The sequence below is a fragment of the Astatotilapia calliptera genome, chromosome 15 (genome assembly GCF_900246225.1).
Source record: "Astatotilapia calliptera chromosome 15, fAstCal1.2, whole genome shotgun sequence".
Lineage (NCBI taxonomy): Eukaryota > Metazoa > Chordata > Actinopteri > Cichliformes > Cichlidae > Astatotilapia > Astatotilapia calliptera.
In genome coordinates this window covers 18,593,376-18,607,466 of record NC_039316.1, presented here as the reverse complement: position 1 = coordinate 18,607,466, position 14,091 = coordinate 18,593,376, and the positions used below count along the sequence as shown (strand labels likewise).

General features: G+C 38.4%; 1 protein-coding gene across 2 annotated transcripts; it reads right to left on the bottom strand.

The window, feature by feature from the left end:
- Nucleotides 1-3,643: 3,643 nt before the first annotated feature.
- On the bottom strand, nucleotides 3,644-13,850 carry vgll2a (vestigial-like family member 2a). Of its 2 annotated transcripts, none has more exons than XM_026143386.1 (4): nucleotides 13,631-13,850; nucleotides 11,514-11,751; nucleotides 8,174-8,671; nucleotides 3,644-6,162 (listed from the first exon to the last, which is right to left on the bottom strand). In XM_026143386.1, the coding sequence occupies exons 1-4, from the start codon at nucleotides 13,706-13,708 to the stop codon at nucleotides 6,119-6,121; spliced, it is 858 nt and encodes a 285-aa protein (XP_025999171.1). In that variant the 5' UTR covers nucleotides 13,709-13,850; the 3' UTR covers nucleotides 3,644-6,118. The 2 variants fall into 2 exon arrangements, with proteins under 2 accessions (XP_025999171.1, XP_025999170.1); XM_026143385.1 differs by having other exon boundaries at nucleotides 3,644-5,936.
- Between the last annotated feature and the right edge of the window lie 241 nt (nucleotides 13,851-14,091).

Here is a 14,091-nt window from a genome sequence, read left to right as displayed (position 1 = left end):
TGGAGCAAGATTGACAGAAACAATACTTCAGGTCATATATCAATATATTCACAGAGAACACTGCTGCATGCTGTGGCTGTTGATTTACAGAATGTACCCGGAAAACGGTATTTTACAAAATGACAGAGTAGTATTTCACAGTTTCACATAAATGGCTGCAGAGGTGGTCACTTCAGACGTACACAGATACACACGATGCAAAATAACACATTGCTATTCTTGTAAGGACTTGTTTTAAATGCATTACTGGCCTGACAAATGCTTTTTTTTTCTCCTTTTTTTGCTGTTTTTAATAAAAACACAGCCAAAACAAGATGTAAAGCTGCAAGAGGTCTGAGACCTGCATTCTTCCTCCAGGAAGTATTACAGCCAAAAACAGCTGGTTAAAAAAAAGCGTGGCACATTCAAGAAAAGTTCTTTTGTGTTTATTAAAAAACAAAAATCCAAAACAATAAGATAAGATAAGATAAGATAAGATAACCTTTATTAGTCCCACACGTGGGAAATTTGTTTAGTGAATTTAGACGGGACCTACAGTAGCAAATGTGGCTGGACAGATGGAAAACGCTGTGATCTAGCTTGATATCAACAGGGACAAACTTTCTCCTGCCTTAATAAATATTTACTTTATGTTATTAGTATGTTGGCGGTCAAATTAACATGATTTTTTTTATTTGTTGTGCCCCTGTGGTTGTAGATTATCAATAAAATTTGCACAGCTGGAGAGAGAAGACAGGGGGAGTGTTTCTTAGCTTTTCAAGGAGGGCATCTCTGAAAAATTTGAGAACCGTGCTAAGTCAACAATGCCAAGAGTACATAATGAGGAGGCCGGGGTGGTTTCAAATTGCATGGAGGAATCAGTGAATTCAAGGTGGCAAGTGTCCCGTAAAACTTTCCCTGCTGAACATCTATAATTGTGGAAGAAATTCAGCTGGAAGTCAAGAAGCTAATGAATGAGCCACTGACTGAGAAACATAAGCACTTTACTAGAAAAGCTTTGTAGTTTGAAACAATCCTCTCTCAGATGATCCTCTGTCTGAAACAAGCCAATTTATCTATTGTTTTTCCTCTTTGCTGCTTCTTTTAAACATAAAGGTTTAACAGCAGATGGCCACATTAGCGATATCCAGTCTTTTTGATCTCATACCAGGAGAAGAAAAAAACTGCCTGAAACTGAAGCCTGAGATTTTGGCTCACATGGATTACTTGTTCACATGCTGACCTCATTATTTGAACCACAGCCTTGGTGAATGTGAACATTCCCAATTTTAACTGTATGTATATATAACAGAAAATAAGGAAAAACATGTGAAATCTTTTTTAAACTTACTTTCAGCTTATTTTATTAGCTTATTTTCAGTGTAATCCATTTGATGGGGTTACACTGAAATGGTTTATGATTCTTTGGTCAGTTTTAATTTCGGTTAACTATACAAATTTATGCTGTTAACCAACTGCTAACTTTACCTTTTCAGGAGACTACCACCAAGTTTCTGTTAGCGTTTGTTTAAGAGAAGGCTCAAAACAAGTTTTCTGATCCACTTCCCAGTGTAACCAGATACTTCCCGTGGACCATGCAGGAAAGAAACAGACTTCACTACTAAGCCATGTTCATTACATTTAAGCAAATTGTCTTGTGTGTAATTTGGACAATGAAAATCAAAGACATAGGACACAGAAGCTATATCAGGCTGCAGCCTCACACACAGTATTTCTGTAAGCAAATTCACTTAAACCCAGATAAAATAATGCCATTTATCCTGAACCTTTAGTATAATCCTATGAATAATCCACATCTTACAATTAGCAGAGTGCAAACGACAAAATGATGCCTGAATTGTTGTCAGTTTTTAGGCTGGCTGGATATTGTGACCCTTGTAAGTATAGAAATAGACACACGCCTGTACATACATCCAAGCTCACAAATTACTTTTGACAGTTGTGTGTTCGTCCTCTGCTCCCTCTACTTACATCGCACCAGTTGTCCCAGTAGGGCGGGACTCTGCTCACACTAAATGCTCCCTTTATCGAGTCCCTAGGCCTGGCTCGGACACTGCACAGTAGGACAGTGTGCGTCCATGTGTGTGTTCGCTGAGTTGAAGAGCAGTTGTCGATGACAGCTGCATGAGAGGAGGGAGAGAAAGAGTCAAGTGGCCTCAAATAGCCGACGTTCTCCTCATTCATCTGAAAGACTTCTCCACTCTTTCTCTCTCACTCAGCAGCCATTCGTGTGAAGTTCACATTTCTTTTGCTGACACAGCCATACAGTTTCATAAAACGCTCATAACAAAGAGGTAAGCACAGTCCGCTCTGCAGTGAAGTTTAGAGGTCAATCTGCTGCTGTCGTAGAAATGTCCCTCCTAGTCTATCAGCAGTAGGTAAAAGGCTCTGGTTATGCAGTTCGACCCATCAAGTAGTTTTACATTAAATATATACCATGGCAACATGCTTTAATCCACTTTAAGTGGTTTTTCAACCAACACCAAATGTCTCAGTTAACCTGTAAATGTATCGCCATGTCACAGTATATTTTCTGTGACATGAGTTATCGTTGTGTAAAGGGAACCTATCATGCTTATTTACAGCTCAGAACTTTCATTCTTGGACTCTACCAGAGTAGCTTTGCATGAATCACTGTTTTCTTTGGCCATTTTCCTGCTTTTCTTTCATTTTTAGTCCAGTCCTTGTACCTGACCATTTTCAGAGAACCCTTAAATCGTTCAAGTATAAAAAGGCACCTAACTCAAAGCATTAACCACTGTTGTGTCTACAGTAACAGCCTAGCAAAGAACCAGTTTTAAATTGTATATCTACAGTAGGCACTTTGCTAGTAGCAAGCTGCTGCATAAGCACATTCCTATAGCTGAATCTATGAAAAACACCAAAGATAACAGTTTAAAAGGAATAAAATCATATTTTTGCACCAACAAGGTGATTCCCAAAGACCTACTAGCTCAACAATTTAAATCTCCTGCCATGATGTGCACTGTCTTAAACAAAATTAAGGTGGTCATACCAAATATTGACTTTCAAGCTGTTTCATAATGGCCAAACTTTGCATTTGTGTTTGCACATGCTCCACTATACTGCTCCTATTTCCAATTTTCCATGCAAAACATGAAGAAAAAAATGTGTGAGTTATTGTGAATGACCAAAAATAGTAAAGAAAGCAATAACAGGTCCCCAACAGACTTAATAAACTGATCCGTAAGGCCAGCAATGTTGTGGGGATGGAGCTGGACTCCCTCAAGGTGGTGTCGGAGAGGCGGATGCTGTCCAAGATAAAGACAATGTTGGATAACACCTCCCACCCACTCCATGACATGTTGGTCAGTCACAGGAGCTCGTTCAGTGAGAGACTGAGATTACCGAAAAGCACCACTGAACGACACAGGAAATCATTCCTGCCTGTGGCCATCTCCCTGTACAACGCATCCACTTAACACACTGTTTGCTGCTACAGCTACACATGTTTCTTTTCCAAATATTTATTTATAAGTGACTTATGTATGTATGTATGTATATATATGTATATATTGTACTATTCTTAGTTAGCGTATTGTCTGTCTTGTCTTAATGTTGGTTTAAAATGGAGCACTGTAACAAAAAATAATTTCCCCCAGGGATCAATAAAGTATTCTGATTCTGATTCTGATTCTGATTCTTTAATAGTGTATTTTGGGTTATTTTTGTTTGGGTTATGACCAAGAAGAAGCAGTTGGCAGCGTTTTCAAGCAAGCACTGATTTGGTGAAGTTTGAAAAGTGTGATATTTATCCTAAAGTGTGATTCAATTTGGACTACAAATAAAATGTTTAGAGACCTTTACATCACATGTTGGTGGAAGAGGTTTTTCTGTCAGGGCCAACAATGTGCTCAATATGCCAAGAAAACAGGAACTTGTGATGTTTAAACATCACAAGTTCCTGAACCTTGAGATTTTCAGTATAAACACAAATAAAACAGAAAGGCAGCAAAACGGTGCAGTATAATTGGTGTAATAATTTCAGCACGTAATGCAACATGTAATGCTCCTGCAGTAACCTTGATGAAAACATTTTAAATTTTAAACCAAATGCACTTGAGATGTTTTGGAATCATCAAATCTATGCTTACTGAGCTAACAGCCTGTGTATCTGCTACACTCAAAGGCAACAAAGTCTGCATTCCTATCCTGTTAATCATAGCCATCTGCAGTTATTAACCATCAAAAATGTAAAGAAAAACAAAACATTTTGTAAAGATATTGATTTGTTTTCCAACATCTTTGTTGTGGTATTGTCATATATATTAAATCCTCAGTGACACAGGCCTAGACGCCAAGCGGTGACATCGGGTTAGCTATGCTGAAGTGTGCATTTTGACTGAAAGCTGTTTTTTTGAGGTTGGTAATGTCAAAATGGTTACATGGAGATATACAGTGCAGCACTAAAAACTTCCTTGCGATTGCTTCAGTCAAAAGCAGAGCTCCTCAGTCATGCTGAATTGTCTGTTAACATTCGCCAACTACTCAAAAAGCAAAGTGAAACTGTCAAAACTGCGATGCAAATTTGAAATGGAGACCTTTGGCCCTTAAAGTAAAAACTGTGCACTTTAAACTGAGTTGGTTTCAGCAGTAAGTCACTTTTACTTTGAAGGCAGTTCCAGCTTCACACTATTAAGTTTCACAACATCCTGGCGAGTGAATGGCAAGTCTTTGCAGATGAGTCAGCATCTCCGGGCAACGATTTACCTGGTGGTGGCCACCAACCACAAGCAACCATTCACCAATGGCTCAACGAATCCACATTTGTCCCTCACGACTAGAGGTTGCGGGGATTACTGATTGATCTTCAGGTCTGTGTTACTGAGCCCTAACTTTGCACAGTGCCATATGAGACAACAGTTTGCTTCATCTTTAAAATGTATGAGCACACTTAAAGGAACCTCACACATTTTCCCATATTTTCCCAGTTTTGGAGATACTAGCTGCCTTTCTCTTGAATTCAGTGGAACTACACAGCATTCATCTTGTGGTGTTCAAAGCACCAATAATGTGGATATTTTTAAAAAAAAAACTGCAATTGTGTCTCCTTCTACAAATCATGACCCAGAAGCCTGTTTTGTTTTGCTTTTTTCGTGCCAAGCTACACCTGCTGAACATAGTTTCCATGTGGCACATTGAAAGACAGGGCCTGAATTTGGTAGAGAGGAAATAGTTCTAGATGGTGGATTTAAAAAAAATATGGTGTGCTCATTTTTTCTGGAATGACGTACTGCTGCTATGTCTGCCACTTTAAACACCACATTGTCACTTAGTGCAATTTTAGGAGAAGGCAGCTGATGTATAAAAAACTGGGCATCTCACATCAAAACAGTTAAGATGGATATTTAGCGCTACAAGCCAGGAAAAATATGCCTCTTTAAATTTCTAAGGTTTGAAGCTGTAATCATGGCTTAAATATCTTTTGATATCAGTTTAAATTCATTCATTCAGGTTACATTTAATGTGTACTGTGCTGTGCCGGATGAAACATTACTCCATGTATACCCAAAAAGTTTGTCCTCCTCCCTTCGCTCTCAGCCAAAATCTTGCTGTGCTGCCTCCGTGACACCAGCGTGGCCTTTCCTCCAGCCATAACACACTCCTAGTGTCTGAGCCCAGTTGCCCCAGTGAGGCAAGTCCTGCCAAGTCCTTTCAGGCGCTAGTCTTTGGAGTCCGACAGCACATGTGTCTCTGTCCGTCTGTCCAAAGACTTTTTCCACTTTAGGAATGTTGTCCCTGCCTGTTACAGAAGCACAAAGAGTCTTGTCTTTGTCCATATCCATCAAGATCATATTTTCTCTCTCTCCCCTCTGCGAGTCCACTTTTGTTTCCATGTTCGCTGTGTATCCACACTGTTGCCCTTCAGCTCAGCAGGGCTGCACTGCTGCTGCACAGTCCACCGTAACACAGAGCTGCAAGTAAACCAGAAGCCGTTACAGCAGGAAAAAGAAACTGCTGCCTCACTGTTTTTGTCTATCTGTCAATTTATCTGTCAGTCATCCCACAACAGCAGTAGAGTAGAGCAGGAGTGCAGGAAAGCGGCTACAGCCAAAGTAGTAGACAAGAAGAGGGGGGAGGGGGGTCTCAGTGGTCTCTAAAACCAGTACAAATCCTTGCTCTTATCCTGTGCTGGCAGACCTGAGAGAAAAGGAGAGAAAAGCAGGAAAAGAAAAGACAGAGAAGGAAAAGAAGGTAGATTAGAAAACGAGGCGCAAATGCCCTGTTGATAAAAGCAGAAGGAACTGCCCGAGGCAGAGGGGGATGAAAGCGCGACAGCAACAGAAAAGAAAGTTGACAGCTGGTGTTAAGGTGCTGATTGACAGCCAGTTTGTTGGTTTAAACCACTTGTGTAAGTTGATCTCAGGCAGGGAAACAGAACGTTATTTCATTCTGCTTTTCACAGTATGTTACTAAAGCTGTTTCCCCCCAATTAGATATTGAGAGATACACAGAAAGAGAAGGTTATAATGAATGCTAGAGCAGCCTCATTTATTAATTAGTTTTCTAAATGAGTGCGCTTTTTGACAAACCAAGTTCAACATCTGCACAAACAAGCAGCAAAGGTTTAGCATGTCAATATAGACAGCAGAAAATCCATTTAAAAGACTGATATCAGTGTCAATATGAATGTCACTTACTGGTTTTCACGGGTGGTTTTCATCGACTCGAAGTCAAAGTGTAAGCTCACATCTTAAGCTCAATTGATTGATTTTGTTTCAATTACTTCAGTCCCATAACAAGTTAACCTTGCATCTCATTACACAGTTTTCCCGAGCCTTTCATTCTTCTCAAACAGTATTTAAAAGAAAAAAATCCAGTAACTGACACTTCACAGATACGTCTGTTCTCGGTGTCTTTCACCAATACTAATTAACAATGTGAACGAATCCAATGAGAAGAATGCGACGCAGCATTTAAATCAATCCAATCTGCAATTTGTATTAAGACTGTTCTGTTCTAACCTCACAACAACAAATCAATATAAAACAATTATTCTTCTGTGTTTGCTTTGAATCTCTTAGTGTGGGAAAACATTTTTATCTCAATTTCCAATTAAAGGTCGTGCTCTTTCTGAGATCTTTGATATCCGAGGAGTTCTCAGTCCTATTATTACTCAGTACTAGAGTAGTTTTGGATGATTTACACAAGCAGATTAAGCCAACTTTCTTTTAGGATTTCTTTTGGATATCCACACTCATTCCTAAAACTAGGAAGAACTTTCAAAAATCAAGTGTTTAGCAGTATTAAACCTGAGCTTTTGGCTCATATACTGACAAAAATATGTATGACAGTCAATAAAGAAAAACATAACAGGTCTCTCTTTATTTAAGCTAACATTTTAAGTAAACAATGACCAGCCGACATGCAATTTGAGGGCCTCATCACAACTCACCAAAATACTGGCCATCGACCCCTGAGGCAAAGCAAGCAGACTAAACCTTATCCACTGCAGGATTCTGCCATTAATTCGTTTTTCTTCTCTAACCATTCATGAAGTTTGCATTGTTTCATAACAAAAGCTTAGAGAGCATTAATAGAGAAAGCATAATACATCTTAATCTGAAAGCTGAGGCCTTAAATAGGATTCAAATAACTTTAGCTATCTAAAAATCTTAAATTTTGCATGTTAAAAGATTATTTTTAACTTATGCGATGACAAGAAGATATCCAAAAATTAAATTGAGGGTTTTTTTATTGCAAAATTTACCTTCCAGTGCTTGGTTCGGAACTATTTTACAAAGAAAGCGGTTCTACTCAAACAAAAATATTTTAGATTTTTGATTAAACTTGGTTGTTGAATTGCTGGGCCTCTCTTCCCCAAGCACAAAGCTCATCATTGTTTTATCACTGTTTTATTAAAAATAGGCTGCTGACTAAAAAGCTGGTGTAAAAGTCATTTTGTCATAACTGTGCAGAATGTGTGTGCTGCAGTTCAGCCTTTTGTTAGTTCTATTTGTTTAGTGCATATGACAGTTGTTGCAATTCTGATGAGGAGAGATCCTCCTGTTCATCATCCAGCTGTTTCTTCTTTTTTCTGTCTATTTTAGCTCAAGTGCCCACTTGAGTTGAGTTTTCTGTTACCTGAAGGACAGAAGATGCAGTTTTCTATGCAGATCCTAAAATAAATCGACTTCAAAATTGGCAGTACCTGTGTCCATGTTCAGTCCAATCTCTGTTCCTGCCCCCGTGAAGGCACCGCTCCAGGTCGACCCCGTCCCCGATTCCCCTTTACCCCCGAGGTCACAGGGAGAGCCACTGGGCCCCGGTACCGAGCTGCCAGACGTCAGGCGGTGGTGCGACCTCACTGACGGCACCAGCAGCGAGCCGTAGCGTGGGTCGAACGCTGTGCCGTACATCTCGTGAACACCTGGACGTGGGTAAGCTGAGCTCTGGGTGCTTATAGCACCTCCTAGTGAGTAAGGGTGATGGTGGTGATGGTGGTGGTGGTGGGATGGGTGCCAGGCATCGGGGCTGGGCTGGTGGAGGTGGCTGTGCAGGGAGGCAGAGGAGTAAGGGTCACCTGGAAAGGAGAGCTCTGTGTGGGGAGCCGACAGAGCGCTGCCCAGTGTGGAGGAGACTGACGGCTGGTAGGAACTGTTCCAGAAAGACGGAGGGAAACTTCTCTGGCTCATAGGAAAGGATCCATCTGTGAAGATAGAAATGCACATTAATGAAGGAAACTCATTTCATAAGTATGACACACCTACTTATTTAGACTTTTAAAACGTATGTAGCTTGAATAATGTTAACACATTGTGGTTGAAGGTTCATTCTTGACTGTTGTTTTGAAACAAGGATCATTTTTTTAGCGTCATAATTTATGGTATGCGTATTGAATTTATCGCAACTTATTGATCATCTTTTTAAGGCAAAAAAGCATAAAATACAGTCTTTTCAGCTCCTTTAATGTGAATTTTGCTGCTTTTCTTTCTTTAATATCACTGCAAGTGGAATCAGTTAGTTTTTTTAGACAGTTTAAAAATGTAATTTGAAGCTGTGTCCTTGGCAATGTGGTATTTGTGATGGTCATTTCTCACATTTTTCTGATATTTTATGTACAAGATAATCAATGACTGCAAAATAGTCGATGCAATTTTAAAGCAAGCGCTGCTGAGTAATAATAATAATAATAATTGTGAGGCTTGAGGATAGTAAGTTTTGTTACAAAATGGTACGACAATTTAAATTCCTTCCTCACTCACAATCGGTCATTTTTTTGCTAATAAAACTTACATAAAGGTGCTGGATTTAAAAAGTGTTTGCTAAACGGGAAGAAAGGAAAAGCAACTCAATTCAGCATAGATTTCAAAAATAATAAAGGAATGAATCCTTTTATGTCGGCTTTTATCATCCCTTTATGTTTACACAGCTAAAACTGAATATTAATGGGGATACCAATTCAGTTTCTTTTAATTCTTTAGCTGATGGAAAGAATCACCGGTTAACGTGACCCTAAAAAGGATTTCACTTCAGCGAAACCTGTGATAGATGTAATGTCATTAAAAGCGATATACAAAAAAATTAATGAGAAAATTCCTGGCAAATACTTTTAATTGTGCACTGAATTTATATCTTTGGATAAATATGTAGCTCTCACCATCTTTAATCTGACCCTGTAAAGGTATTCCTGTTGTTGCATATATTTAAATCACTCCAAATCAGATAACTGGCAGCAACACAATGTGGATTTCTTAACATATTGTCATATGTTTTTGTTATCATCTCTTTTTCGTTGCCATAGTTTACACAATAAAAAATACAAATTCAGACATGAGTGCTCAGGTGTAGTTGAGTTATTTCATTCTCATATTTCCTTTGGGACTAAAATTCACTGAATTATTTTAGTATTTTTATCTGCATTGTCTCCTTTCTCTTATTTTGTTGGGGACGTTGCACTTGGGCACCAATTATGGCAACCCCCCCCCCCGCCTTGGATTTATTACTTCCTGAGAATTCTATCCTAAACCAATTAGATCAGGCGTGGGTTGATCATCAGTTTGCTTTGTGTTTTTGTGCTCTCTGGTCCAATTCCAATCCGGCCCCTTCACACTCCCGCTCCGTCACAAGTGTAACTCCACGAAGAGTCACACTTGTGGCTCCTGAAGGATCGCTTAATTAATGGATATGGTAGAATCGTAGCGGCAACCTCTGGGATGTTCTCGCCTTTCTCAGCTCAAAACAGGAACTTGCAATCAGCATCTGGAGTGTCTGGATGTATTAAGATCGGGTCCATTACTTATTGGAAAATACAACTGCTCCGTTTCAATTTCATTTCCTTCACAGAGTGTGGTTAGTAAGCCTGCACTGGTGCAGCTTTGGCTTTGGTGGGTTTATAACCCACTTCCACTCAAGGCTAATTGGTTTGGAATAGCACTTAATGTAGGGGACCGTCCACGCAAAGGCGCAAAGGGACTGAAAGCATGCAGGGAGGGGGGTGTAGCTGCCAGATTGTAATTGGGCCTCTGACTCTGATGAAGTCACGGTAGTGTTGAAGCAGGATTATTCCACTGAATTTTCCTCGGAAAATGCAAAGTCAAGGCTCAATTAAAAACTTTTTCCCCCCTTAGAAGGACACAACATATAATTATGTTGAGCATGATGGGGGTTTTTTTTAATAAAAAATGATTCTATTTATGTGATTTTACTGTAATAGTCAGTAAAACTTCTGTTTTCATTTTAAGATATTTGCACAATGGACCATTATCACACTTGTGGTGCATATGAAACACGTCTCTCCCTCTAAATAATCTGAAAGCTGTTTCAGAGGCGTTTCTTTATAGACTAAATTCTTCTTTTTATTCACAAGAACAGGCTGAATTACGCCTACTTATTGAATACCTACTTATCGTACTATTTGTATTTATCATATGTATGTTTCCTATATTTAATAGATACAATCAGTTATTTCACTTGTAATTTTCTACCACTAAAGTTAAATAGCAGCTTTCATCATTGTTAGTGATGGTTCACATCAAAAGGTGGCATTAAAATCAATCCTACTATTTTAAAGACATACACACGTTTGGGGACATACGTGACACACAACTTTCCATTATCCTTTCTATACACATGGACAATTCCTAAAAAAAAAAACACTATAAAAAGTTGGCATTACACATTTAAAAATATCACACCAGTGCATGTAAATAGATGCCTGGGGCATAATTGATTCTACTCAATCACTTTAATATTTAAAGACAATGAAAAGCAGCATAAAACTCCACTAAAAGAAATAAGTGACAAATATGCAGGAATATTTAAGTATCACCAGTGAAAAAGGGCCACAACGCTGAGTCCGCCAATGTCAACATCAGAAAAAAGATCACACACCACACAACCTGAGAATATTAAGGCATTTCATGAGTAGAAATGTGAAATGTTGAGAAATGTTGCCTACAATTCTCAAAATACTGACAAAATAATCCACTAATACACACATATGTGTGTGTATGTATACATACATATATACAAAAAGAAATACTACACACCTCTTACGGCCTTGTGGCTGCTCGACGCGGGGTATGCACTCGTCTGGCTGAGAGCTCGGCTGAAGTGTTCATCCACCACCGCACTGATATCGCCCTGGAAGTAAGTGAAGAGGACACAGCGGGAACTCAGGTACTCGGCACCGGGCGGCAGCTCCTTGTCCTCCTCTTTGATCGCCGGGGGGCCAAGCCGGCTGCCGCTGTCCTGGTGGTCTTGCATTTTGGAATACAAAGCCAACTTCTAAAAAGGACACAGATATATTTATATGATTGTAATAAAACAATATACTCATGCTTCTGATGCATATATAATTTTTTGTATTGACATGACATTTGACATCAAAAATATATTTCTATAAGGACACAGCAGGTTTTAGAGGAAGATAAAGGAACCCAGTTAGCATCTGCTTGTCTGAGACTGCATTGTCTTAAACTTTATAATAACTTACAAATTTGGCATTAATTTTGAAATTTAAAAAATAACGTTTTTTGCAGTTTTTGGTCATTTAAAAAAAAACAAAAAACCAGCTAATACTTCCAGGTATGAATGAATAAACTGGAACATGCTGATATTATCAACATGTGAAGTAAATGGTCGTTTTAAAATATAATAATGTATTAAATGTGTGCATAGTAACTGATAATTACAAATAAATAAATAAAAATATATCAATAATAGTGTTAAAACAATATGTAAACGACTTAAGTAACATCAGGGCATCATATGATTGTTGGGTTTTTCTCTGTATCTATGAAGCGCCTTGAGGCGACTTTTGTTGTGATTTGGTGCTATATAAATACAATTGAATTGAATTGAATATATAATTACTGTGTTATATGATAAATTCAGTTTAAATGACTAAACAAAATAAAGGATTAGAATTTGCTGTCTAGCAAGCACTGAAAATCTAGACTATAATCATGTGGTGTAGCTGGAACAGGCTCATCCCCAGGCTGTTTAGACCAGACAAAGTGAGTTGTAGCACTATGCGAAATATGTGTAGATGTTGACTGAGAGTAAAAAAAGAAGCTCTTTAACAGGTCTAGAAAAGCCTGTTTAAAACTAGTCACTCTCTAACTTATGACCCTTGCAGGCTTCAGAGGTAAGTAAGTAAGTAAGTAAAATTTATTTATATAGCACTTTTTTAAGACAAAACGCTGTTACAAAGTGCTTCACAAGAAAACATGTCAAACAAACAATATAGCAACATAAAGAAAGTATAAAAGCATATCAAAAAAGCAATAATACAATATAAATATAAAATAAAACAACATGTTACGCATTAACATTTCCCAAATGCCTGTCTAAACAGATGAGTTTTAAGCTGTTTAAGGTCCCACTGACAGAAGCAAATATAATATGAAAAGTTTTGTTAGTAAATGAAGGACATTTAAGCTGAAAACAATCTGAGATATACTTTCAAAAAGTGACAATATTACTTTAAACTTACTGATGTTACTTTAACAACTGCACTTAAAGATAAAACCCGAGTAGCAAATAATGTCTGTTGCAGTCTGAATAGCACACATAAAAATATTTTAAAGCAAGAAAATAAATACATAAATAAATAAATAAATAAATAAATAAATACATTTTAAAACAAGTAAAGAGATAAAAGATTGTAAAGCAAATGAGTCTTCATTAAATCTTTTTTATTATTATTTTATTTTAGTTGTACTTTTGACCACGTTAAATTAGAATGTTTATCTAATACTGCAATTGACTCTATACCACATATATAACCTATGAGGTAACTTAACAGTGAGATAAATGCAAACAACATAAACTGTTGACGCAAAATTGAGTTTGAAACTTCTCTACACTTTACGTTTTGTGTAGCGAGTTTGAGCCTTGCAGCAGGTAGCGCAGTGATACAGTCATTTTTATAAGATCCTAAGCGGTGATTAACTGTCTGTTTAACACATTTTTAAATGCGCGCTGTTTTTAAAGAGTGCTTTTAAGGGCTGTAAGTTTAGGTTGTGCGCTTTAATGGCCTTTATCTTTTGGATTTATGCGTAATAAAGTTTTATTGACTTTAAATAAAGTTTCTGCATGTGGCTTGCAGCCTAAAGTGAAGACATAAGTCTTATAAAACACTTTATGTCTGTGTGTTCCGTACCTGGTGGTGATAGGGGCTGTAGGAGCTGAAATAAGGCTGAGGACCAAACACTTGGTACATCACATCCAGGCAGCTCATGGCGAAGAAATCACGGATAAGAACCAAGCTTCATTGATAGAGCGTGTATGGTCGGACGGAGCTGAAACAGTAATCCAGGAAGTGGTGGAAAGCGGCACACTCTCAGACTCTCTCCGCTGAGCCGCTCTGCGCTCTTTACGCACTGGACTCACACGGAAGGGAACCCCTACAGCTTCCAACCCTCCTCCTCCTCCTCCTCCCGCCACACACCCATTCTGACACCTCCTTCCTACCAATCCGAGCACAGAGCTCCGCCTCCGCCTTAATGGGCTTCTAATTACCGAAAACCAAAGGACACCGCTGAAGCGTGGAGCTCAGGCGTCTGCTGGAAAAAATGAAAAAATCTTCACTTATACTTTTGATAATTATACTATTATACTGTG

Excerpts from the sequence above, each read along its gene's own strand:
- vgll2a (XM_026143385.1), bottom strand. The coding sequence starts at position 13,708 with ATGAGCTGCCTGGATGTGATGTACCAAGTGTTTGGTCCTCAGCCTTAT. Across the intron at positions 8,672-11,513 it reads CAGCCACAAGGCCGTAAGAG|ATGGATCCTTTCCTATGAGC; the intron begins GTGTGTAGTATT and ends CTATCTTCACAG. Across the intron at positions 5,937-8,173 it reads TGGACTGAACATGGACACAG|CTCTGTGTTACGGTGGACTG; the intron begins GTACTGCCAATT and ends GTTTACTTGCAG.